General features: G+C 42.4%; 2 protein-coding genes and 1 long non-coding RNA gene across 3 annotated transcripts in view; all 3 read left to right on the top strand.

The window, feature by feature from the left end:
* Positions 1 to 821: 821 nt before the first annotated feature.
* On the top strand, positions 822 to 10038 carry LOC117939055 (zinc finger protein 408-like). The gene is made up of 5 exons (XM_034864131.1): positions 822 to 1373; positions 3471 to 3680; positions 5482 to 5605; positions 8324 to 8557; positions 9400 to 10038. The coding sequence occupies exons 1-5, from the start codon at positions 1125 to 1127 to the stop codon at positions 10026 to 10028; spliced, it is 1446 nt and encodes a 481-aa protein (XP_034720022.1). The 5' UTR covers positions 822 to 1124; the 3' UTR covers positions 10029 to 10038.
* A 946-nt stretch (positions 10039 to 10984) lies between these two features.
* Positions 10985 to 27191, top strand: part of LOC117942062 — an 18932-nt gene continuing 2725 nt past the window's right edge. The window contains exons 1-2 of the long non-coding RNA XR_004656059.1: positions 10985 to 10996; positions 19775 to 19777. This is a non-coding gene — a long non-coding RNA (uncharacterized LOC117942062). The remainder of the gene's footprint in view (positions 10997 to 19774; positions 19778 to 27191) is intronic.
* Positions 19238 to 25067, top strand: LOC117938832 (alpha-2Db adrenergic receptor-like). The gene is made up of 2 exons (XM_034863781.1): positions 19238 to 20322; positions 23820 to 25067. Exons 1-2 carry the CDS (start codon positions 19993 to 19995, stop codon positions 24975 to 24977), a joined length of 1488 nt encoding a protein of 495 aa, XP_034719672.1. The 5' UTR covers positions 19238 to 19992; the 3' UTR covers positions 24978 to 25067.

Genomic DNA, 27191 nt, shown 5'->3' with positions numbered 1-27191 from the left:
ATTATTCATTAATCAAAATTCTTGCACATATTTATCTTTCAGTCAACTCACCATTTTACACTGCATTTTGTTGTTGGACAGGTAACCAGGTGACGCACAGCAAAAACCCAGAGACTGTAGTAACCAACATAGGGATCATTCAAGAGAAGGGAGGGGAGATGGAGGACAAACAGGAGGACGAGGAGGAAAGGGAGGAAGAACGACGCAGACACCCGCGCAGACGCATCAAGAGAAGTTGCCCAACCACACGTCTGACGAAGAGGAGAGCAGAGAATATCCTGGACACTGACCCTGAAGCTCACACTCATAATAATAACCCCACAAAAGCAGGTGGACACACAGACAGCGCAGGCAGTGTCCCAGCTGCTGGGGACAGACAGACAGACTATACACCTGCAGACAGACAGACACACTGTAAACCCACGGACAGACAGACAGACTGTAAACCTGCAGACAGACAGACACACTGTAAACCCACGGACAGACAGACACACTGTAAACCCACGGACAGACAGACAGACTGTATGGCTGCAGACAGACAGACACACTGTAAACCCACGGACAGACAGACAGACTGTAAACCCGCAGACAGACAGACACACTGTAAACCCACGGACAGACAGACAGACTGTATGGCTGCAGACAGACAGACACACTGTAAACCCACGGACAGACAGACAGACTGTAAACACGCAGACAGACAGACCAACTGTAAACCCGCAGACAGACAGACAGACTGTAAACCCGCAGACAGACACACAGACTGTAAACCTGCAGACAGACACACAGACTGTAAACCTGCAGACAGACAGACACACTGTAAACCTGCAGACAGACACACAGACTGTAAACCCGCAGACAGACAGACAGACTGTAAACCTGCAGACAGACAGACCGACTGTAAACCTGCAGACAGACGGACAGAGTCCGAGTCCGACAGAGGTTTCTCTGCCCCTCCTCCCGTCCGCTGCAGCTCCCGCCTGGCTGCCAAACCACGACGCGTTCACTGTCTGACCAGCCGGGGGAGGCAGCACCCTGCCTGCCCCGGCCCACCCGCACAGACAGACGGACAGAGCCGGAGTTCCTTCGAGCACGCAACATCTGTCCCAGAGAAGGTGGCGTCCATGAAGATCTCGCACCCTGATGCTGGGGCCAATTTGGAGGCGATTGAAGCAGCATGCGAGGCCGAGGCGGCTCCTTTGGGCCATCCGGAGGTCCGAGAGAAACGCTACAGATGTTCCAGCTGTGGGAAGAAGTTCTACCAGATCAGCCACCTAAAGAAACACCAGTTCAGCCACACGGAAGAGAAACCCTTCAGCTGCAAAGACTGTGGGAAGAGCTACACCTCTACAGAAAGCTTCAGAGCCCATCAGGTAAATGATGATTGAGCAGAACTTCTTTCTTTCTTGGGTCCAAAGATATTCTGTTGATATTTGCGGATTTAAGAAATATGATATAATGCCAGATATTCGTATATTAACATGAATAAATAATGCCATGAAACATTTTCAGTAAGGATCCCTGAAAATTGGTAATTTAAGAGTTGCGAGCAGATCGTTGTACAGTTGAAAAAATGAACCTAAAAAACAACACAACCAATACATTTCAGACAGTAAATGTCACTGGAAATGAAGCTAGTACAAATATTTAAATAACTCCAAACGACACCAAAAAATTCACAAAAAAATTAAAAATATAATTGAAGACAAATAAATCAATCATTTCCAAGCACTCATAATGTATTCCTATCCCCCTTTTACGTGCTTTTCTTATTACGGACCAAGAATAAAAATATCACACAGGGAAATCAGTATAAAGTATAGTATAAAAAATACAGTAAAATCTGAAAAGGATATGCATAAAAGGAATATGTCACAGTGCTACAATGTGTAAAAAGCCGTTGTAAAAAAAATACGTTTGGAGGTTATAAAGAGCTACGTCTGTAATAGTGGGAAAGTCAGGGGTAACCTGTTTCAATGTCTCGGTGGAAAAGCAGAGTTAAGCTGTTTACTCTGGTGGAAAGTTTGAAGTCTCTGACCACAGCCAGCATCACTGGTGGACGGGTGGATGGATGGACGCTCGTTTTCCGATGTCTTTGTGCTTTCTTGGTCCTGTAACCACTCCCAATGTGATGTAACAGGTTCCTTCGAGTACACTTACACATCGCTGCCGCAGGGTAGTGCTCGGTGTACCGTATACCGGTAGTTATTTGCGGTATACTAATTTTTCCTTCACTGTAATACCCACGCATTGCGGCCTCGGTAATCCACGAGTGAATTGTGCATGGGAGCCCCCTTCTCACTCATGGTAGTAACTTGATAACACAACAATTAATAACCTACAACTAACTCTCTTTAACAGGATAAATCCGAATCAGCTTTATTTGCCAGGTATGAGGTCACATACGAGGAATTTTTCTTTGAAGCATCGTTGCTCACAATGTGCTTACACACAAAACTACCAAACAATATACACACACTAATATATACATACTCTAAACAGAAACAATATAGACACCACAGCACACAACAATATGTGACTTAAACAATTATTATTTTTTCTTTATTAAGATTACTTTTTGGGGCATTTTAGGCCTTTAATGGACAGGACAGCTGAAGTTGTGAAAGGGGAGAGAGAGGGGGAGTGACATGCAGCACAGGGCCGCAGGCTGGATTCGAACCCGGGCCGGCTGCGTCGAGGAGTAAACCTCTATACATGGGCACCCGCTCTACCAACTGAGCTATCTGGGTGCCCTGACTTATAGCTGCTAGCTAGCCAGGCGTTTGGTTTTAGTCTTGGTTTGTTCCTCTATAATGTCAGGCATCCCCATAATGTTGCAGTCACAATGAGAGACAGTTTTATTGTGGATTTTTGTATCAATGTATCGGCCAATCTTTTTTTTAGTTTTTTTACATTAACACAAACAAATGTTATTTAAGGCACCCCGTTTAATTTGGTACCAAGATTTATAATAAGCGGAACATTTAAAAAAGAAACACTTTGCTCCCTAGAGGACAAACTGTGATGAATCTAAACTACAAACATATCTCTGCCATCTGTGTACTGACATGTCTATATTAATCACCCAACGTTTACGCTGATATTGCCAGATAATAATTCTTTCTTTCCTCCTTCTCTCAGCGGCTCTCTGTAGCTTCTTTACCAACGGATGTCTCCCTGTATTATTTCATCTCTTAATTCAGTCCCTCAAAGGAAAAATAACATAAAAGAAATACTTGACAGCCTAATGGGTTCAGAAAAACCAAATACGTCACCGGTGGCTATTTTAAAACAGCGGGTGTGTGGATATGGGGAGTCTTTTTTTTTTTTTTTCTTCTTTACTCATTGCTCCCTTGACGGCTATGAGGTTCAACATCATGCAGGGTAGCAATTTACTCACCCCAGTGATTAGGTACAGTAACAGTAGTAATAATCAGTTTTATTTCTACTAATAATGGTTCTGTTTGTAGATGAGTCACCGTGGGCAGCGTCCGTACTCCTGCCCTCACTGTGAGAAGGCGTACGGCCTGAAGCGGGACCTGAAGGAGCACATGGTGCTGCACACCGGAGAGAGACCTTACGTCTGCGAGCACTGTGGCAAGGCGTTTGCTCGCCGCCCCTCCCTACGCATCCACCGCCTCCTTCACTGCAGCAGAGTGGTTTACACACAGCGTCCGAAGGTAGGGAGCTGTGGGTTTCTATTTAACTGCACTGTGTGAAGGAAAAAGTTATCTCAGTTCCAATTCAGTGGCTGGTTCTGATGAGATTTATTCACTGCGCAGTGGAGACAGAAGTTCTCAAGAAGCGGTAGGATTCAGGTTATCTACGACTACGTACGGTTACAAATCACGGTACGTATCTACACATAAATACCTGCGCACCTATGGCAGTGGTTCAACGCAGAAACACCGTCCATGGCTGAATCTCAGTTGCTTTTAATTGCTTTCCCGGCTCCCCCCAGGTAAATCGCACGCAATGATGTCATTGCTTTACCTGGCGGACCATCGCTATTACAGATGATACTATCAAAACGCCTTTACACTCTGCTCATAAAATTGAGCTTATTTCAGGGTTCATACAGGTGCTTGAAATTCTTGAAAATGTTTGAATTTTGATGTTGTGTTTTCAAGGTTTGAAAAGTGCTTGAATTTTGGATACAATGCTTGAAAATGCAGATGGGCAGGTGTTAATTTCATGCCCTGGTTACATGTCTGCAACCGGTATAAGATTTCCTACAATTTGACCAATAATGATGTACTTTATAAACATTGAAAACTATCGAGGAGAGAGCAATTTGTTTGGAAAATTTCAGAGAATTGTAAAGCAGCTGTCCCCTCTGTGGTGTCAGGGAACCACCTCTGTCCTTCCAGATGGTTTTTTTCATAGTTTCTGTCGGCAGTTGGTATGAACAGAGCAAAAGGTTTACATTTGATGGACTCCACAGTTACATGTCTGCGACCGGAACGTTTTCTACATTTTGACCAACCATGATGTATGAAGAGTAAAAACTGTTGGGCAGAGAACAATTTGTTTGCAGTTTGTGTGGAAAACACGGATGGCACACCATTCCCGATCATTACACACGTTTTGATGCATTTTGTACGCACGTGTTGGCAACGCTCCGTGACTAGTAGCGGGACAAAAAAAGATGCGGAATAATAATAAGTATGGGCAATAATGGTCATTGTGTCAATGGTTGCTATTGCAGCACATCAACACACTGAACTACTTAGACATAGATTTTTTTTTTCTTACGTGGTATCGTATCAGTGTACAAACTCCAGTACTTCCCGATACCAATACCAGCGTTTACCATCGAAGGCGCTACCGATACTTGTATTGGAACATCTCTATACAGTATATTGTGTAATATGAAGTGAAGTAGATAATAATTAAAGTATAATAAATACATAAACTGTATAACACAATAAATCCACAGAATATGCTGCAAATGCAATACATTGCACAATATTTCAAATGGGCTTTATTAATGTTTTATGAGGAAGGAAATACATACAACACACACTCGTTAGAGCTCTACATGCCGAGTTGTGTTAAGTAACACTGAATAAAAAATGACTCTTGAGTGTTACCAAGAAAAAGCCACAGATTCTCGTAAGTGCTTGTTCACTCCTGTGTGGTGACATTTCCAGATGATAGCTGTTTTGATAAGGAGCAGACCGTGCAGCCTAATGAATTCATTTTTCACTTCTGTAACGTCTCTCTCCTGAAATCCGCCATTAACAAGGAGGAGCATTTAGAAATCTCTGCTGATTCACCTCAGCTACTTCCAACTTCTAAAACACAGTTTCTAAAAAAGGGTTTTTCTCTCTGCACCGCTCAGCCTACTTTACAAATCTTTCACGTAACATCTTTAAATTTTGCATGCAGGTCTCGTTTATTCCTTCCAAAACATCAGTTTGATTTAAAAGTATTTAAAATGAGTGCAGAAAAAAGGGATTTCATTTTCTTCTCTCTCAGGTGCGGTGCAAAGTCTGCCCTAAGCTGCTTGCTAACTCCGGCTCTTTGAGGAACCACATGAAGATCCACACGGGGGAAAAACCTCACATATGTCAGCACTGCGGGAAGTGTTTCAGTCAGAAAGGTAATGTCAGAGGCCCAAGACTGATCCTGGAGCTGCAACAAGCTGCCTAACCGTCTCTGTTTGAAAATGCTGCTGCGGTTAAATGTTACGTTTCGGCGAGGTGGGTTGCCTCCACTATAGTCTGACTCTGGGTATAAGCCGGCCATCGGTCGTGTATTGCACGCAGCACTCTCCTCCCCTTCTGCAGTCTGCAGTCCTTTGCTACAGGGAAACATAATGAAAAAAGTTATTATTTATCAATGACAGGACTTAAAGCGTCTTTTTTATGCTAAACTTATCTATGTATTAAATCGGATATTGCTACAGCAGCAGAACCGAAAACACCTGTGAACGCTGTCTCTCAAGAACTAGATAACTTCTAGAGACAAGATGGTATCCAATGATAAAGGAAGTTTATGTGATCCACTGATTTTAGATATTTGAAAATTGTTGACAACAACACAGCAACAAAAGAGAGAAAAACACACTTCCAACATTTCAAACTTGCAAGAGATGTTGGGAGTGCTTACAAGTTGGGGCTCCCCGGTAGTTTACCGGGTAGGGTGCGTACTATTAAGGCTTAGTCCTAACCCCAGCAACCAGGGTGAGATTCTGGCCTGGGGTCCTTTGCAGCTTGTCTTCCCTGTTCTCTCCCTTTTTTCCTTTCTGTTTCTGTATAAACAAAAGCATTTAATGCCAAAAAAAAAAGGGGTATTTTAGACCTTTATTACACAGGACAGCTGGTGTGAAAGGGGACAAAGAGGGGGAAGGACATGGAAAGCAAAAATGACAAGCAAATGGCAGATGGTCAGAATTGAATCCCTGGCCAATGTGGCAAAGACTGAGCTTTTGTACATTGGGTTCACGTTCAACCCAGTGAGCTATCCAAGTGTCCCGTCAGCCAAAATTTATGAGGGACTGGACATGCTCATTGAAGCAAACACAAACATCTAGATCTATATGAGCTTTGGAGTACCGAAGCTAATCACGTTCCAGATTGAGCACTTTACCAAATCAGATATTAATCTTCTCGTCTGACCGTTGGAAGGAAAGTAAACGTGTTCCCCCGAATTACAAATTTCTCTTTAATTGTGAAAGACAGAAAACAGAATTGTGTTGTGATTACATGGATGGGGTAACTTTATTAGATTATTTACAACAAGAGACCATTTAGCAACACTCTGAGGAGCCAATCTCCCGCTCTGATCAATTTCCACAATTGATGGTTTCATTTGTCAAAGTGACTACAGTAATTTGGTAAATCTAGTCTTTACACTTTGTTGGACAAATGGTTACTGTCTGTCTCTCTGACTGTCTTCTCTGTCTGTCTGCCACAGTGGAGGAGGAAGTGTATCTCTGTTTTTACCTCACCTGTTGAGTAGTGAGCACATATACGCTCATCTCTGGGCAGCCATGTCTTTCTGAGTCTTCCAGTCTCTAGTGTAGTGTGCAGATACTCAGCCAATTAATATTCTCTGTCAAGAGTCAAAGAACAATTTAGTCTACTTTGTGTTTTGTTTAATTTTTCCAATGTTCTAAATATTGAACTTTTGAATGCTTTATTATCTATTGTATTGAGTTGCTCCAGGGGAGCCTGGTTAGTTAGCTTCACCATCAGCTGACTGAGGGGAGCCCGGTTAGTTAGCTTCACCATCAGCTGACTGAGGCGAGCCTGGTTAGTTAGCTTCACCATCAGCTGACTGAGGCGAGCCTGGTTAGTTAGCTTCACCATCAGCTGACTGAGGGAAGCCTGGTTAGTTAGCTTCACCATCAGCTGACTGAGGGAAGCCTGGTTAGTTAGCTTCACCATCAGCTGATTGAGGGGATGCTGGTTAGTTAGCTTCACCATCAGCTGACTGATGGGAGCCTGGTTAGTTAGCTTCACCATCAGCTGACTGATGGGAGCCTGGTTAGTTAGCTTCACCATCAGCTGACTGATGGGAGCTTGGTTAGTTAGTTTCACCATCAGCTGATTGAGGGGACTGTTTTCAGGATTCAGCTTTTGGATTTTTAGTGCTTTGAAATGAAGAGTGTCTTTGTCGGAGCCATTTGTAGCCACCTTTTTAGTTAGGTTAATTCAGTTATTTATTTGGCTACTTGGGGGGAGTATTGCACTGGGTGTGGAAAGTTACAGGTAATCAGTGAGTGAAAGGTGTGGATAGCGGGGAACACACGGTTCTTACCGTAGCCGTGAGCCCGCCACAGCGTTTATTATCAGCACTAGGTAAAGTACGATTTTATGTGAATACTCCTTTTCTACTTTTATAATAAATAGGAACAGCGCCCAAAGAGAACTAATGCCTGGACCTAAGATCTTTTGCTGTGCATTGAGAACATTCTGTGCCAGCCATGTCGAGGCTTATAGGACAGTCTTTTGGGCTTAAAGTAAGATGTGTCCAAAATGCAATTGCCCGTTTCTGTATTTTTTTTTTAGCCGTAATGGGAAACATCCCAGTTCTGCTCGATAGGCATTAATTGGCGTTTTCCTTTGAACATATAGAATTCTTCTACAGAATTCTGTGTGCAGGGTCTCTGTTGGGGTTTTTGACCCAGGAGTCATGCTCCAATTAACTGAGTGGGGCCCCAAAATTTCACTTCCATGTCGGTACAATTACACTATCAAATATTTTAGTCCAGATTCTAATTCTAAGACTGTCTCTCTCCCTGACTGTCTCTATCTCTGTCCGACCATCTGTCTGTCTTTATCGCTGACTGTCTGTCTCTCTGACTGTCTCACAGGGAACCTCGAGGCTCATTTGAGAAGTCACAACGGAGAGAAGCCGTTTCCTTGCTCTGAGTGTGACCAGAGCTTCTCCCAGAAACCCGACCTCCGTCGGCACATGTTTTCCCACACCGGAGGAGGTTTCCTCTGCAGTTTCTGTGGAAAATCTCTGAGGGACCCACACAGCCTGAAGTCCCACGAGAGACTGCACACTGGAGAAAGGCCCCATCGCTGCCCTGTCTGTGGAAAAGGTTAGAACACGATATTGAAATTTAAAAGTAAAAAAATAAAGGGATAAATCAAGCTGGGGACCACTCCTCTAATCTCTTCTCATTTGCGATTTCCTTAATTTTCCTCATCTCCGGGATTTTAGCGGGTACTGTAAGTCTTAAAATACTACACATAGTGGCTTTAAACCAGCCTTAACTGTTTTTGCCACCACAAAGGCAACACAACAGGCTGTGACTTTTCTACACATCCAGCTGACACATGCACTCAAAACATTATCAAGCTTTCAGATTCTTAAAATCAGTGCAGCAGAGCCAGAGATATCGTCTTCCACTTCAATGTGAGATTTTAACGCTATTTTCATTTAAATTAAAAGAATTAAGTCATGTTATGCCGATCACGAAGACACAGTACTGTGGAAAAGGAGTCAATGAGAAAAGCTCGTCAGGGACCCAACCAACATCTCACTGCAGATGTTCTGTTCTGCATACAACAGGTTGTCCACATGAAGCCTTACAAAACGTGTGTACTGAGTGCAGTGGTTGCATTATTGATGAATGACCTTTCACAGTTACAAGTGGCAGATTATACCTCATGACTGGCTGACCCCTGATTTCCACCAGGCACTTCTGCCCAAAGCTGCGGCGTGCCCCGCGTGCAATCACGGCCATTCAGAGGAGTAACATTTTTTAAACCAAATGTTACACCAAACATTCAACTAAATATTGTACATTTGAGTAATCGGAGTCTTCACGATTACCTTATTGCATTCTGTCAAATGTTTTTCAAATTTCGACTTGAAAACTATTAATATTACGATTAATCGTTCTGCCCTAATTTATATGTATTTACTGTTTTGCCTCAGGCTACATCTTGGCCACCAAGCTGCGGAGACACATAAAGTCCTCCCACCTGATGGAGAAGCCGCACCGCTGCCACTGCGGTGCCTCCTACACCGTGAGACAAAGTCTGCTGCGGCACCAAGCTCAGCACAGGGCTGAGGGAGGAACTCAGGAGGAGGAGGAGCGGGAGGGAGGACATCGAGACAAGATGAAGAGCAGCAGTAAGAACGAGGTCGCGCAAGACTTAGCGACTTCGGGCTCCAGTCACCCGAAGCCGATCAGAGGCAGACCCAAGAAGAACTCCCTCCCCCGGGGAGAAGGAGACAAGCAGGAGGGTCAAGTGAGGCGGAAAAGAGGACGAGAAAAAGTGGAGGAAAAGGAGGCGAGAGAAGAGACTGAGACCTCGAGGGCAGGAGATGACGAGGCTTCGGGTCACATCCATCATGTTGTCTATGTCCACACTGACGGCCTGTTGGCGGAGAGCCCCTCCCCTCTGCTCCTCGCCTCGGAGGGCTCGCTGCCTTCGGAGACGGGCCAGGACCTGGTGGAGGTGGTGATATCCGAGGGCGCCGAGCAGTGCATCATGACCCTCCAGGAGGATGGGGGCGGACTCTGCTCTGTGGCACAGACAATTGAGATTAACACAATGTAGACTACTCTATATCAATTGAAATTAACACAATGTAGACTACTCTATATTGACAATGTTCCACTTCCCGGATTGTTCAGGTAGGCCTGGAAATTGACATGTTACTATAGAAGACCATCAGTTTGCTACTGATGCTAAAACTCTTGTGTGGACGGAGATTGTTTTTGTCTCAAAACAAAAGGAGATAAAAACGGTAGCAGTGTGGAAGTAGCCTGAGGCCCTTCAGTGATTCTTCTTGTTTTGGTTGTTAAACATCGGCGCTCTTTGACACCCAAAGCTGACATTTACTGTTGATGCTGAAGATATAGAAAACACTTGAGCTGTCAGGGCATATTTGAAGTTGTATTGAATATATCTCTCCATGACGTCTTCTGCATTTTGCCATCCTGGAGTTAAAACGATAAAAGTGCAAAAATTCACCCAGAAATGGAGTAAAATTCTTGTAGACATTTTTTTTTTTCTTGCACAGAAATCAAAAGGAAGCCATATTGATAAGAAATGAATTGATACAATCGTAATGATGCCCTAATTCAATTTCTGTTGGGGGAAATTGACTTATTGAAATGTTAGGACGATTTCAATGGGCCGCTGACTGTGTAATTGCACCTTCTCGGGCCAGCGGACCGTTGTTGCATAACATCACACTCATTTCATGTCTTCTCTCCGTAGTCTTAAAAAAAGGATTACCAAATACCCCCTGTTTTAAGCCGTGTGGACACCCTCTTTGTTTCTTTTTTTGCATGAGAAAAAGATTGTAGGCTATATATTCTTCCTCAGTATTGAAGGAGCCGAGTTCATGAAACTGTGTCTCTGCTGTTTTTCTATGACGCTGTTACAGAGGAAATGCACAGGCTAAGTCATAGACAACAATGGAACAATAGAGGCCTTCCATACGTATGTCAGATTTCTACAGCTGCTGGACGTCTGACGCACTCAGAGAAGAAGTAATGCATTGGCTGAAAATATATCAAGTCATATTACTTTGCACTCAGAAACCATATCATGAAAGCCAGTCAGCGTTTTTGAGCAAAAGACATGTGCTGCTTCCTTTTTCTATCTTCCTTTGAAAAGTTGAATGCGGATTAATTGAAAGTTCGGTTTAAAAAGGTGACTTTAGAAGTTGTGAATGCAAATTCAGTTCTCAGATTTCAGAGCTTTGAGCAGCACAAATACATTCTCACCCAGTCTTTTGCTGGTCTATCAGAGCAAAAGTTGGTTTCTTTGCCTCTTCAATGATTTCTTCTTTTTACACTTAAAAAGCATAGACTGTGTTTCCGTTATGAACTTTTATTTTATTGTTTTAACTTCATCAAAATTAGTTAGAACATTTTGGTTGCCTAAAAATTCTGTTAATTCTGCCAACCAAGCTAGCTAGCTAGCTACCGCTGGCGCTATCTGGTTACTTTGGGCCATGCTCCCCAGCTCCACCCTCTCATCTAAACATCTTCACATCCGGTTTACAGAAAAAACAAGATAGCAGCGGCCATCATGCCAAACTCAAGAATTCAAAACGGCAGTCCACAAACCAATGGGTAACGTCAAGGCTGCTACGTCCATTATTTTCTCTATGAGGGCTGGGTATCATCAATGGTTCTCCAAATCAATTGGATTCAGAATTACAAGGTCCCAAATCGATTTGATTTGCCATTCAGTTTTATTCCTAATTGGAGTTTTATTGTCAGTATCAATTAGCTTAGGAACATTTACAAAACCAATTTACCTTGAGTAAGAAAGAGATTCTACAATTGTGTAAAGGTTTTCTCTAACCTGGTGCAATATTACGAGTGTCAATGGTTACATAAAGAAGTTTTATTTCACGTGAACACAGCAGTCAACACAATAAAGTGCAGCTCTACAGTCGGTGAGTATAGAGTTATATTTCAGTAGATATATTGAGGTGAGAGTCCAAGGGACCACTTAGAAAATGGCCGTGCCAATGTTTTCCCCAACCAAAATGTAGCCTAGCTGCCGGGGGTCATTTAACCGCCTTCCCAAAAAGCTAACACGACACAATTGGTCCCAAAGGATTCCTTAGGTTGATTCTGGGAAATCGGTTTAAGTCGGAACATTTTATTTAAACCCAACCCTACAGTCTATGGTGATTTGATTTTAAATTTGATGTATTTAATTGCATTAAGAATGCCTTACAGAGGAAAAGACATCCAATACAATCAAGGTTAAAACACAATAAAGTCCAGGACCTTTTTCCATTGTGGTCCTCAAGGAAAGTCATTGAACCATGTATTGCTATTGGACCAATGGAGCGGCTGAAATACATTTAGTGTATAGATAGGCCTTTCCACATAAAGTTAGGTTTTTGGCTCTACCGATGTTGCAACTTAATTATGCTAAATACAAAGATTATTTAGACAACAGTTTGCTTCCAGCTGTTTGTGTTTGTCTTCTTTCAAGATCCCCTGATGCACAAAACGGCTCCACAATGAAATGCTACTCTGCGTTTGGTGTGGAGGAACTTGGCCGGTCTGCATAGAGCCCTCACCCCCATTTCTTAAGCCAGCATCAAACAGGTGGATGAATGCCTAAAAACCAGAAGAATGGAGGCTGATAGAGAGGCATCAGCATGCCTCAAAACAATGGAAACAATGGATTGACCTGGCGAGAGTATGCAGGGTTCTCAAGCTTTCCTTTTTCATCATTCACTTGCCTACGTCCATCACTATTTTGTATTTAGAGTGAGTGCAAGATCATTGATGTCTCTGAGTAAAGTACGCAGATGTTTCCCCATTTCAACAATTATACCGTCTCACCTCCAGTGGTGGAATGTAACTAAGCACATTTACTCAAGTACTGTACTTACCAAATGTCAGGTACTTGTACTTTGAGTCTTTTCTTTTCATGCCACTTTCTACTTCTTTTCCGCTACATTTCAGAGAGAAACAATGTAATTTTTCCCCACTGCAGCTTTAGTTACTTAAAGAATTAGGATTTTTGCACACCAAACACATTTACTTTATAAAAGGTTTTATTATAAATGAATTAGTGACTACTCAACGATATAACGAACTACAAGTCCAGCTGAAATGATTAGACCATTAAACAGACAACTGTTTGGATTGTTTCCAGTTTCTACAATGGGATTTTTCTGCATCGAGTTCTTTTACTTTTAATACTTTATGTACATATTCCTGATACTTGCATACTTTCAATTTTGTAACATTTTCAATGCAGGACTTGTATACAGAGTATTTGTGTGCTATTAGTACTTTTACTTAAGTAAAGGATGTGACTACTTCTTCTGCCACTGCTTACCTCTCTCTCTCTCTCTCTCTTTTGCCGCTGGCTTGTCCAGCCCGGCCTTTAAGAAGAGAAGAGGTTGGACAACAAGTCGTACTAAGATGTTTAATTCAAGGTAAAAACTTCTCCCTGTATTTTTTTGGAATGAGATAATAAAGAATAACACAGTGGGGAGAAGTATTTGATACACTGCTGATTTTGCAGGTTTTCCTACTCACGAAGCACGTAGAGGTCTGTAATTTTTATCAAAGGTACACTTCAACTGTGAGAGATGGAATCTGAAACAAAAATCTAAATTTTGAATATATAATTCCAATTTTATTGTATGACATAAGTATTTGATACATCAGAAAAGCAGAACTTAATATTCAGCACAAAAACCTTTGTTTGCAATTCCATAGCTCACGTTTCCTGGAGTTCTTGACCAGGTTTGCACACACTGCAGCAGGGACACTCCTCCAAACAGACCTTCTCCAGATCCTTTAGGTTTTGGGGTTGTCGCTGGGCAATACGGACTCTCAGGTCCCGCCAAAGATTTTAAATTGGGTTCAGGTCCAGGACCTAGACATGCTTCTTTTGGCGCCACTCCTTAGCTGCCCTGGCTCTCTACAGGAGAGACTACAACCTCCTCTGTAAAACTACAGTCTGGATCATTTGTAGCAGTTCTTAAGACCTAGTTTAGATCAACGGAAATACATCCTGCATGTGGCTCACGCGCCGGATACTCCTCCTCTGGGCCCTATTTTAGCAATCTAAGGGCGCAGCGTGAAGCGCATGGCGCAGGTGTGTTTAGGGCGGGTCAAAATCCAGTTTTGCGTTTGACCTTAGCATATGAATCCTACAGAAAGATGACTTGTGCTTCCCCCTCTTTGTAGTTTATACTCCATCACTGAGCTTCTGTATTAGTTGATATTCAAAGACAGAGTTCCTCAAGGTTTGTTTTTTTTAATCTTTGTTCCTGCAGCAAATAACGTTTTTCCCAGTGTGGCTTTTGGCCAGCAGAGTTCAAGATATGACTCACCCAGAGGGTAGACAGACGTCCCCCCTCGCCCCACTCTTCAGGCTATTAGGGTGGGGGGGTATGATGAATGCAGGGGGGGGCGTTTCAGTTGGTTTCTGAGCTCCATTTCTTTTTAAAATAGTTTTCTCAGAGCTGTCAAACCGGTCTTAGCCAGTTTTCCAGCTGCAGCTCAACTTCAGTGTGATTTAGCGCTGCTACGGGCTTCCCGCTGTCATGCATCACCCATGTTTTTTCTTGGAAACCTTTTGACTTAAGCTGAAAACCTGCAGAGATCAAATAAATGATCCTTCCACCTCAACCACCGACTGTATGTCAACAGTTTGGACAGGGGGTCCTTCTCCTGTGACCACGGGACAATGCCAACATGTAACATGGGTTAATTTGGTAAAAATCTTCTAGTCTGTGACAAAAAACTCAGACTGGGAAAAAAAAGACATTTTGACAGGTTGTTTTTGAAAGTCTGTTCATTTGGTTTATTATTATTATCCTCAGTTTGATTTTTAATACAGCCTACACAAGGATTGTTTAAAGTGGGTGGGGGGGATAAATCATACAATTCGTGACTGACTAGATTATCCACAGACTGTAAAATTGGACTGTAGTTTTCTTCTACAGCTGCACACTTTATTTTCATGTAATGAATATAAATCACAGAACCTTGACTTCAAGGTTTCAATGAGAGCTTTAGAGCAGACTGGTCTCAGATCAGTCCTCTGGGTTTGGGAGACTGGAGAGCCAAAGGATGCTCAGTCTTTTCTCTCCTACAGTAGTTGCCTTTGAACGAGGCCCTTTCTCCTTTATCCGCTCCACCGACACCTCTCACAACTCCACAGCTACTCCTTCAGGTTTGCCCTCAAACTAACTTTAACGTGTAATTGTTGCCAAATCATCTTTGAACTCCATCTGCAGCATTACGGCAGCTTACAGAGCGGCTCAGTATATGGTGGAACCAGCAACCTTAAAATCTGCAGGTTTGTATTATGACGCCAACTAAACACATCCAACCACCGGAGCAGTTTGTTTGAGCTACCTGGGGAGCTGCCGGGTCCACCACAGCCTCCGGCACCGCCCACACACCAGTCGGTTAAACGAAATCCTAAATCCCCAAAATAAAAAGTATTAAATAGGGAATGTTCTCACCCAGTATCAGCCTGATCTGAAGTTCTCCGCAACCATTTAGTAGAGCTGCAAAGATTATTCGATTAGTTGTCAACTAATATATTAATCATGGGGCGCCTGGGTAGCTCAGCTGGTAGAGCATGCGCCCCATGTACTAAGACTCCTCGTCGCAGCAGGTTCAGTTCCAACCATCAGGCCTTTGCATGTCATTTAACCCTCTCTGCCACTTTCATGTCTTCAGCTATCTAATAAAGACCTGAAATACCCCCCCCCCCCCCTAAAGCCTATTTTATTAATAATAGTCTTATATATCCACGACGTTCCCATTCTGGGTTTGCTCCATTGCCGTACTATTTTACCGCAGTTTGCAAAGATTCTCCTTTCCCCCACAATGCATTGCATTACGCAGGGGCGGGGTGGGGTAACTAACCTCAACCAGGGAAATTTCACAGCACCACAACCCCTATATCAATAACACAAACATAATATATATAATTTGAAATACAAAATCTGTTTTTTTAATCTGGATGAAGACCCAAATTATGCTTTTTCTTTGTGTGTATATATATATATATATATATATATATATATATAACCGCCCATATAAATATATATATACTGTGCATATATATGTATGTGTTTTTTCCTCCCGGTAGTCTTAGCTCCTCATCATTATCCCCTCACTGTTCCCTTATTTCCGTGGGTGTTGATGTGTGAATCTTCATTATTTCCAGGAGTGTGCACATCCTCATCGTTAAGTTGCAGGGCAAAAAAGGATCTGGATACAACTCTGCTAACACTCCCATTCGTTTATTGTGCTGCAACGTTTCGACCCTGCAGGGTCTTCCTCAGGCAAATAGCATACAACAGTGGCTCAAGCATAGGGCAGCTTTTTCTGTTACGTCCTTTACGAGATATTATGTAAGGGATTGGTCTAATGTGACAATGTGGGATAGTGTAGTACATAAAGTTATTTTATAAATCAGGTTTTTGGCCAGTTTTTCATAATTTTATTTTTGTTTCTGTGTGCATATGTGCAATGTTAGCACTAATGGCTTTATGTGGTTACTATGGTAAAGGTGGTCGGCCCTTGTAATCAGCCTTGGTAATTACTTTAAATGAGCTCAGCTGATGCAAGAATCCCGAAGATAGCAACGGCAACGAATCCCTTCCTCTCTCTTCTATTCCTCTCTTCCTCTGCTGCCTAAACCTCTGTTTGTCTCAGTTTACGTGCAAACAAAGTTTTTCCAACATCTCCACTTAGGATTTTTAGAAAGACTCGTTTTCAGAGGCGAATTCTCTGTTTGCGTGTAAACGAAGGGTACGAACGAAGGGAAATGTCTACCTTTGTCAAAATAACCATGTACATATAAACAGGGTCTGAGCCACTGTTTTATGCCATTTGCCCGAGGAAGACCCAGCAGCAACAAACGTATGGGAGTATTATCAGAATGCAGGCATTTCATTTTATCAATTCAATCTTCATTATTCTCAGCAACGTAAAGCCCTGGACGCTCTTAAAAACGTCCGGAGTGAACGCTCCCCGAGGAGGCTCGTTGATGTTTATCCAGCTCGGCGGCGGCGGTGAGTGTAACTACAGTGGGAAGATGATACTGCTTCCCCCAATCTGTTAAGTATGCCTGCAGGCTGTGGCGACATGGGATTACTCCTCCCCGCCTGGATTCTTGTCACGTAGGTTTTTGTGATGTGTGATATAAGAAGTCTTGCATTTCTTGCTTTTTCTCATTTGCAAGACTGAAGACAAAACATTAACAGAGCAACGACCGCAGATGTTAGTTCAAATGAAACTACACTATTAACTGTAGATGGATAGATAGATAGATAGATAGATAGATAGATAGATAGATAGATAGATAGATAGATGGATGTTTATTGATCCCAAGAAAAATGTGAATATCCGGTGTTACAGCAGCAAAATCAGTCACAAAGCACAGAATATAAATATAAATGAAATACTAGGAAAAATATACATACATACAACGTACGTTTGTGTGTGTGTGTGTGTTTGTCTGTGTGTATAAATATATATCTCATTCAGTTATTTATGAAAAGATTTGCCTTTAGAGCATTCAGTTAACTTTCCTGTTTTCCTTCGGTCAAATTTGACCCTCTATGTCTGAAATATGAGTTTCTTTTTAACCAAATCACTACAAAAAAAATGGATTTGATTCCGCTCTTGAACGCTCTTTGCAAATACAACTGATCACTTTTTATTCCTCACTAAACTCATCAGTACGTCCCTCTGATTTTAACCATTTGTCAAAATAATTCATAATTTCTGCTTTTTTTTAACTCAAATATTTGGTATAATTCTATATAAATGAGGGTTATTGACCATGAATTCCAAAACGTAGGCTGTAAAAGTGGTTGTAAGGTGGTGTTAGTGAAAACTTTTTTAAAAAGTCTGAAAAAGGGACAAAAATGTCAAATTTTTGTCCCTTTTTGACCCGGGAGGACAACACAAGGGTTAAAAAAATAAATAATTCAACTTACCACATATACATGTTTGTCTTTTTGGCCAGATCAGAAAACAGTGATGCCTGATGCCACGTCATTGTCCTAAGGCATGTGAGTGTCACTGTGCAGAGTTGTACGCAGGACAAATGTAACCATGGTGATCTGCCTACATGTCATCAAAGCACCAGTGGCTGATTAAATAAATGGTCTCTCTCTCTCTCTCCAATCATTAATAATCAGGATTAATAAGAACTGATTAATGATCATTTATAAGTTCATTCAGCCTCTTGAACCAGCTTTCTTTTCTTTCTTCTCAGTCTATTTCTCTGCTCTCCTCTGTGTTTCCTCCTCTCTTATTTTTTCCTTCCATCCCTTTCCACTTTTGTAGCTTCTCTTTTGCTCCTCTTCTCTCCTTTTTCCTTTCTCCCCCGCTCCTCTTTCAATGTGTCATTGCCTCTCATGTTTTTTTTCTTCTTTTTCTCAATCGTCTTCTATGCTTTTCTGGTATTTGTTTCCTCTCTTGTACTGTCCTCTTTTTTCCTTTCCTTTCTTCTTTTGTCTTTCTTCTCTTCTTTTTCACTTCCTCTCTCAGCCCTCCACTTCTCCTTTCTAATTTTCCCTTTTTTCCATCTCTCCTCTTTAATCTCTCCCTCTATCCTCTCGTCTCCATTTTATTTACCTTACCTTTTTTCCTCTCCCTTTCTCTCTTTCTTCCTCTCCCATTTCCCTGTTTCTTTTCTCTCCGCTCCTTCACTCTTTCTCTCCGTCCTGTGCTCTTATTGTTTTCTCTCCTCTCACCTCTTCCTTCCTCCCACTCTCGCTTTCTCTCCTCCGTAGTGCCCTTCTCTCTATTTCTCATTTCATTTCTCTTCTATAACTTATCCTCTCGTATCCCGGTCTTTTTCCTCTCCATCTTAGTTTTCCTGTCCTCCTCTCCTCTTCTCCCCCCTTCTCTTTCCTCCCATCTTCTGTCGTCTTCTCCTCGTATTTCGTCCTCTTTCCCCTCCTCCCATCACTCCCTCTATCATAGCTCTTTCCCTTTCTCCCACTCTTTCTTTTAGTGTCCTCCTCTCCTGACTAATACCTGCCTTCATAGTCCTCTCGCCAAAAATCCTGTCCTTCACTCTCTCAAATCATCTTCTTTTCTTTCAAACAAACCTCCCCCTCTCCTTTCCACGCATCCCCTACTCTTTCCTTTCATATCTCCCCTCTATTAGTCTCCCTCCCTCCCATCTCTCTCTCTCTCTCTCTCTCTCTCTCTCTCTCTCTCCCTCTCCTCCTCCTCCTCTCTTCTCTTTTTCAGCAGTGAAGATTCAGCGAACAACGGCGGCGGCAGGAGTGTCACTTTGCACGGCAACGACTCACAAAAAAACTAAGGACCTCTTTTTATTTTTCTCACATATTTCTTTTTTTTTCTTCTTTTTGCATCGCTTCCTCCTCTTCTTCTTCTCCTCTCTCTCCTTCCCATTCAGTCATTTCTTCTCTACTTTTCCGTGCTATCTTTCTGCCACACTGGGCTCTTTCCGAGTGCAGCAGTATGAGGGTACCATGCATCACAAATAGGGTTTCTGTCATTGCTCCAACTAGAGCCTGTAGCCATACGCTTTCTTCATTTTCCTGCATCTCATTGGACATAAGTAGGCCATCAGTCTTGTACCTTAAATACAGTACGTTAACCTCTGGGCTCAGATGTGCCTATGATATTTTAGAAAGGTATGTCTTTTTATTTTTAATCCTAACTTAACTCATGCAAATCCGTCTTTCAGCGACGTGTTGCGGCAGGAGACGAAGCTGTTTGTTTGTAGGTACACTATGGTGGAGGATTCAAAGACACGCATGGTATTTTGAGAGAGATTAAAAATATGATGTTTCGAAGCTAGTGATGTTATTATTGGTATTCTCCTACTGTAACCAAAGAGAGAGCTTTTGGTGTTAGTTTTTTTGGGGCAGATTCTTTCACTCCCTCACTCCTTTTCTCAGTTTTGTACTTTATTTTCTCACTGGCTCACATTAAAAAAAAAGACAATCTGTCGGCAGTGAAGGCACCAGAGTTAAATCAAACATGGGGATCCTATTGTCCGACATTTAACCAGTATGGACTTATCGGATGTATTGACGCCTGTACTGGCCACAGTGCCGGACACTTTTCCACCAAACTCGTCTTTGGAGAATTTCAACCAGACCTCGCCTCCTTCCTCGTCGAGATCCACTCCTCTGCCTCCTTACTCGCAGGTGGCAACGATGTTCATCGTGCTGGTGGTCACAGTCATCATACTGGGGACTGTGGTGGGAAACGTGCTGGTCGTTGTGGCGGTTTTCACCTGCCGAGCCCTGAGGCCACCTCAAAACCTTTTCCTGGTGTCTCTGGCTTCGGCCGACATACTGGTGGCGACGCTGGTCATCCCCTTCTCTTTGGCGAACGAGGTGAGGAAAAGAACTTTACATTTGCATTTGGTATTCCAACACAGTCTAACTGCTGTCTTATAAAATATGGACGCTTGGTCAGGTGCCTTTGGCGTTGTTATTGACGCTAATAGTTTCCTTTAGCGTCATATCTAAACGCGCTTGGTCGTGACTATTGTCACTTTTGGCATAGTTAGGCTAAGGAAAAGATTGTGGGTGGACTTATAAAAGGTACGTTTAAGTGTCACATGGGACAAGAACAAATCAATTGGGTTTAGGGAAAGATGGTGGGTGGGGTTGTAAAAGGAACCACGCGGGACATGAAACCCGGTCTCTGGAGTGAAAGTCCTGCCTCCCTACACAGAAGTTCAGGATTTCATACAACTCATTACCATTGTCGCTCTTAATGATGCAGTAGTTGAGCCTCATAAAACTGACTTTCTGACATACATATTTGCTGAAACTGACCTTATTTTAGAGTAGAAGGACATGAAACAGGTAAAAAAAATCAAATAAAATCTGGCACCACCTACAGCCTGTAGTGCGACTTGCAAAAATCCATGTTCAGCTGCACCTAACTGCGTGTCAATCACTCACTGCATTCATTCATTCTGCACACGCGTTCCTTCTCCCTTGTGGGTGGAGGGGCTTAGGACACCGTTTTGGGCTTGAGCAGAAAGAAAAGACCAGAATTTTTTTGGCTAAGTCTTGATCTTCTCAATCCTACCTACAGCAACTACAGTTTCTTACTTTCATTGAATTTTGGGTGTTTAGTTCAATTCTTTTAGCATTTGAAAATAAAATTGAAATGTTCCCAAACAGTATCCTAACTGAACTTTGATCCTTCTGTCTTTCCTCTAATATTAGGTTAAATAATCAACAATTTCCCATAATTGAGGTTTATTGATCATGAATTCCAAAAATAAGTAATTAGTGTAAAACTAGTAATGAGTCGGTGTCGGTGGTGTTTATACATGGTAGGGAAAAGAAGTGTTAAACTTAAAAAAAGGGCAAAAAACATTGAGAAAAAAAGGTCAACATGTCAAAAAGGAGAAAAAAAACGTCAGAAAAAGGGTGGATTTTCAGATGCAGGAGCAAAAAGTTAACATTTTTAATGACATCCACTTAAACAGAATGACCACTTTGTGTTTATAGGTAATTGTGCATCTGAGCATAATAATCTGACATGTGGCGTTCCCCTAGGCTCCATTCTGGGGCCTCTTCTGTTTAACATCTACATGCTTCCGCAACTCAGTTCTTTTAAATCAAGGCTGAAGACCTTTCTTTTTAATGCTGCCTTTCTTATTGTTAGTTTTGTACACTGTTTTGTAATTTTATTCTGTTATTTTTAGTTTTTTGTTTTTAACTGCTCTTTAATGTTTATGTAAAGCACTTTTAATTTCCCTGTTGCTGAAATATGCTATGCAAATAAAGCTGCCTTTCCTTGCCATATTTGACTGAAAGACATCATGGCTGATGAAGTTTGGAGAAATATTACTAGCCTTCTATGATAGGATGGAAGTCGGCCATAGTAGCATGTGATTGGCCAGTATTTAGATGGGTTACAAACCAGATGGCTAATCGTGAAATCTCTCTCTTCTCTGATGGCCGGTCAGTCAAACACCAAGGATGTGAATGGCCAGTGTTCACAAGAAATGCAAAAGTGGGCCAACGATGTGATTTTTCTTCTCTTTTTGCGCCGATCAAAAAAGAAAAAAAATTTAGCACACACAAACTCCCGATGGCCAATCTGTGCCATGTATAGCCCGTGTTCCCTCTCAGATTTTCTGCACAGAGTAATAACATTGATTTGTTCCTGCTTTTCTTCAGCCATTCATTCTTGGAATCTACCTGCAGCTTCTTCTGTGTTGCATAAGACATTACCCACTTCTCATGTCTGTGATTGTTTTCTGTCTGCTGTAGATGAACTCTGGACTTAGAGTTCTTTGAACTTTTTGCTCTTCATCTGAGGGGAGTCATTATACAAATTGTTCTGCTATCAATTATTATTCTAACACACCTATTTTTAACACAAACCCCAATTTTTCCCAAACCAAAGGTTTTGTAACCTACACAGGTTGTGCTTGTGTAAGCGCACTGATCATTTGTCTTGCTGGACATTGGTAGGATAATACATTAAAAATTGTGCATAACTTTACATAAGATTTTTTACGAACCACTAACAGCACAGCTGTGGGCTGGGCAACGTCGGCCTGTCTGCTTTTCCCAGATTGAAATATCTCAACAACCCTTGGATGGATTGCCATTACTTTTTGCACATAGGGTCACTGGATCATCATACTATGTCCTTTGTCCACTATCACGTGTGCCCCGTGGAGCAGATGCGTTACGTATTACAGTAGGTTAGGTTGGGGGGAATAACATTCAGCTTATCAGACGTCTTCTTAGAAATAAAGATTATTCACGAGTCCCACATCTCAAGTCCGATTCAAGTCTGAAGTCTTTTTAGAACCAGTCTCAAGTAAAGTCTGAAGTCACTCTGTGTGCAACTTAAGTGTCCGATTCTCAAACTCGAGTCCCCATCTCTGATAGTTTGTCCCCCAAAGTTCAGGACATACCGTTAAGGGCTCCTTAAAAAACTATAAAAACATATATATATTTATGTAGCCCTATTTGATTTTTTTTTTGTCTGGTTAAATTTACAATGGCATTAAAGAGAAAATTTAAGAAGATAGAACCAGAGACAATCAGAATTGTGGTTGATCCAAATTTTGTTATTTAATTAAATTCCACAGAAAGGCCAATGCCCCATCCAAAGAAAATCCAATATTTACTTTTTCATCACCTACCAGAGAGAAAGAAGAGGTAAATCTGGACTTTCCACTTTGAACAGACTTCACTTTGACTGCAGAGCTGTGGAGGAACATATTTTACAGTCTTGCGGCTTGGAAATGATTGTTGTCTTATATTATTTTCAAGAGCCCTAATATGAAGCTCACCAAGAGGTTTTCCTACAAACTAAATACAGTTGCAGCCAACCCGGCATTAATGAGATATTGAGTGAATAGTTCACTTAAAAGCAAAATGACCTTTAAGCCGCCTCGCTGAAGGCCACTTTCTGTCCTTCTGCAGGTCATTACCGGTGGTTACAGCTTTAGTACGTACGTTTTTTTAACATCCTTTACATTCAAGCCATTGCCAAATGAGTTGCTACAAAGCTAATTAAGACTATCAGCTCCACACAACTCTCTTGGTATTTCTTGGTATGTTCAGGATGACTGGTGTAGTCCAGCAACTTTACGCACAGAAACTCTAGCAAACATAATGACCTCTTCTGAAGATTTCATTATGTTTTTTTAATCCTCCGTGTCCTGGCTATTAGTAACTGTGTGAAGGAAGGGTGGGGGTGGTGCGCAATCACGAAAACTTGCACCATGTGGACGTGTTGACAGTGTTGTTGTCAGTACTTAGAATTCCTCCTGGGGGAGACAAAACCTATACGCACTATAGCTTTGAATTATCATTAACTATTTAAATTTGGTTTCTCATCTTTCCAGGTCATGGGCTACTGGTACTTTGGATCCACCTGGTGCTCCTTCTACCTGGCTTTGGACGTCCTCTTCTGCACTTCATCCATCGTCCACCTCTGCGCCATCAGCCTCGACCGCTACTGGTCGGTCACTAAAGCCGTCAGCTACAACCGCAAACGGACGCCCAAACGGATTAAAGCCATGATCAGCATCGTGTGGCTCATATCTATCATCATCTCCTCGCCGCCGCTCCTCATGACGCAGGAGGACATTTTGGGGATGGAGGAGGAGGAGAGCGACACACAGAGACAGAAGTGTAATCTCAACAACCAGACATGGTACATCCTCTCCTCCTGCATCGTGTCCTTCTTCGCCCCGGGCGTCATCATGATCCTCGTGTATTGCAAGATCTACCGCGTTGCCAAGCAGCGAGCCTCCACCGTGTTTGTGGCGAAGAACGCAGTGGAGCGGCAGGCGTCGCAGTCTGAGACCTGTTTTGAAGGCACTGGCAGGATTTGCCAAAGAAAGGGTACCGGTTGCGGTAAATCCCAGTATGAGCTGGAGAGCCCGCGGCCCGCCAACCGACACAGCCCTTCCAATGTAGACGTCAAAAGCAGCAGCCAAAGGAGGGGAGAGCTGGACGATATCGACTTGGAGGAGAGGACCTGTGAAGCCAAAATAAAAACCTCCTCCTCGTTTTCCCTGGCTCTTCGCTTCCCAAGGAGATCCGGGGGAAGTGTGACAACAGAGGAGCGGATAGACACAGAGGGTCCGTCAAACAGATTGAAGCCTCCCCCTCTTCCTCCTCCATCCTGCGCCTCAATATCATGGGCATCATCTGAGAACTGCTCCCACCAATACCTCCTCCCGTCTCCGGTGCCTCACCGCAGCAGGCAGATGTCTCTGTCCAAAAACAAAGTGGCACAGATGAGGGAGAAGCGCTTCACGTTTGTTTTGGCGGTGGTGATGGGGGTTTTTGTCCTGTGCTGGTTCCCTTTCTTCTTCACTTACAGTCTCCACGCCGTGTGCAGAGAGAACTGTACGATCCCTGATACACTCTTCGACCTGTTTTTCTGGATCGGATACTGCAACAGCTGCCTGAACCCCATCATATACACCATCTTTAACCGAGACTTCAGGAGGGCCTTCAAGAAGATTTTATTTCACACTCATAAACGAAAATAAGGGGTTTGTGTGTGTGTGTGTGTGTGTGCGTGTGTGCGTGTGTACGTGCAGGTTTGGACAGATATTTAGAAATTATGTGTGGGTTCAGGTCGTGCTTGGCCCCATCCCCGCAATAAGGCATTGAACATTTTAAATTTAAAACAGGTCATTATGTTGGTAGCCAATGGGCGGGTTTCATTTGATGCAAAGTTTTTTGTAATTTAAACAATTAACACAATTATATTGGACTACATGTGGCAGCACAACGATGGAAGACGCTGAAAAGAAGTTGGCCTCAGGAGATTTTTAAACCACCGAAAATAGGTTACTGTTTGGAAGTATTTCTACGTAGTCGTTGCCCCGTGTGCGCTGATGTGCTCATCTGTTAACGTTTCCCAATGTCTTCCAGCTAAATAACAGCGGGCTTTCCACACAAACTATCGTACACGTGACAGTATGAGAAAAAATTTGATTTTAACTGTGTCGGACGCGGTCTGGGCTTGGACAGAAAAATGCGGCCCGATCAGCACTGTGTGTGTGTGTGTGTGTGTGTGTGTGTGTGTGTGTGTGTGTGTGTGTGTGTGTGTCTTCACACCGAAACTATGGATTGCCACTTCTTTCAATGTTAAATAAATGCATAAATAAACATGCCTATGAAATAAATGAGTCAATACAAGGTAATAAATGAAGAAAAAATTGTTTTTATTCATTAATTCGGACCTTGGACCTTTTTAAATACATCCAGCGGGATATAAATAAATGCAAAACCTGTTAATTTATTGATTCATTGAATATGGACTAATTTATATATTTCTATTATATTATAAATATATATATTTATGTTTACTTTTATTATTTATTTATTTATTTATTTATTTACACATATGTTTCTACATTGCCTCATTTATCTCAGGATGTATTTCATGGGCATCTTTGTTTATGTATTTATTTATTCATTTATATAATATGGCCGTTCCATATGGAACAGACACACAATCAAACACAAATGTGGATGCACACAGTTTTGATCCTGTTTTCCACTGTGCTGTCATACTGACATTAAAGGGCTTGCCATAGAGCCTGCGTGTTGATTTGTTATTCAACTATTTATTACATTTATTAAAGAAAACACTCCAGATGATTATGGCACATGGATACTGTGAGTGCGAGTGTTTCCAATGCTGCTTCCCTGATGCAATAATGAAGATAAAATTTTACAGCAGAAAATGGCCGCAGGGCTGCGTCCCCGCAGAGATGTCTGCACTTTAGCAAGCACAGTGGTGCCTCTGCAAACGTCATGTTGACACATAGGCGAATTTATTGGGAACTGAGAAAGAACTCTTTAAAAAAAACACAATGCCTGTTTAATCGCTTTCTGTGCCTCAGAGTAATTAAACAACAGCAGCACCCAAAGTTTAAACTTTAACTTCAAGTTGACACAAAGACCAGAAATGCCAAATGAAAGTTAGCAGTTTTTCACGAAGCAGCAGTGTTCTGTTGACACTGCACAGCTCGGGGGCAAAGACATTAAAAATGAATGTGTAGCTAGCAGATGGGCTGAGTCGCTGTGCACAAAAAGAGAAAGGAAAAAAGAGAAAGAACAGAAAAGAAAGAGCATAATATACCCGCGCCTGTGAATAAATATAATAATCCCCAGGCTCCTACAACAAAAGCTCTAATTATGCTCTGAAGCTCAGGGTGAGATAACTGCACCGGCTTGTTCTGTGGAAACCCTGACCAGGCCGAGTGCTGAATCCTGCCTGGAAAACACTAGACGCTTAATACTTTTTAATTTATTAATTCCATGTAGAGTGAGGAAATCGTGTATTCTGCTGCTTTTAATTCTGTGTGAAAGATAATCAGGCAAGATTGTTTATTTTCAAACACAAAGTACAGATCCGGGTGTTAGCGGCAGAAGGAGACACAAGTCCAAGGCCACTAGCATTGTTAGATCCAACTGGTTGCCATGCAACTCAGATTTTAACATAAACTCAAGCTGCATAAAGTTAACTATCTCACCTGAAGCTTGTCTTGTCATGCAACGTAAGAAGAAGCTGAAGAAACAATGTCCTCTCTGGCTGAAGATGGTGGTGGTAACGGCATGTCAGAGGCCGGTTGCGATCCTAACCCCTCTCGCGATCCCGGCCCCCTGTTGAACCCCCTCCCGTGATCCTAACCCCTCTTGCAATCCTTACCCCCTCTCGCAATCCTATCCCCTCTCGCGATCCTAACCCC

This window comes from Etheostoma cragini, chromosome 1 (assembly GCF_013103735.1).
Source record: "Etheostoma cragini isolate CJK2018 chromosome 1, CSU_Ecrag_1.0, whole genome shotgun sequence".
Lineage (NCBI taxonomy): Eukaryota > Metazoa > Chordata > Actinopteri > Perciformes > Percidae > Etheostoma > Etheostoma cragini.
The sequence above is the reverse complement of the archived record's forward strand: the minus strand, read 5'-3'. Positions and strand labels throughout refer to the sequence as shown.

What these genes read in the sequence shown, in the direction of transcription:
- LOC117939055 (XM_034864131.1), top strand. Translation starts at nt 1,125, where the DNA reads ATGAAGATCTCGCACCCTGATGCTGGGGCCAATTTGGAGGCGATTGAA. An exon ending in TTTACACACAGCGTCCGAAG is followed by an intron (nt 3,681 to 5,481) that starts GTAGGGAGCTGT and finishes CTTCTCTCTCAG; the next exon opens with GTGCGGTGCAAAGTCTGCCC. An exon ending in CTGCCCTGTCTGTGGAAAAG is followed by an intron (nt 8,558 to 9,399) that starts GTTAGAACACGA and finishes GTTTTGCCTCAG; the next exon opens with GCTACATCTTGGCCACCAAG.
- LOC117938832 (XM_034863781.1), top strand. Translation starts at nt 19,993, where the DNA reads ATGGACTTATCGGATGTATTGACGCCTGTACTGGCCACAGTGCCGGAC. An exon ending in CCTTCTCTTTGGCGAACGAG is followed by an intron (nt 20,323 to 23,819) that starts GTGAGGAAAAGA and finishes TCATCTTTCCAG; the next exon opens with GTCATGGGCTACTGGTACTT.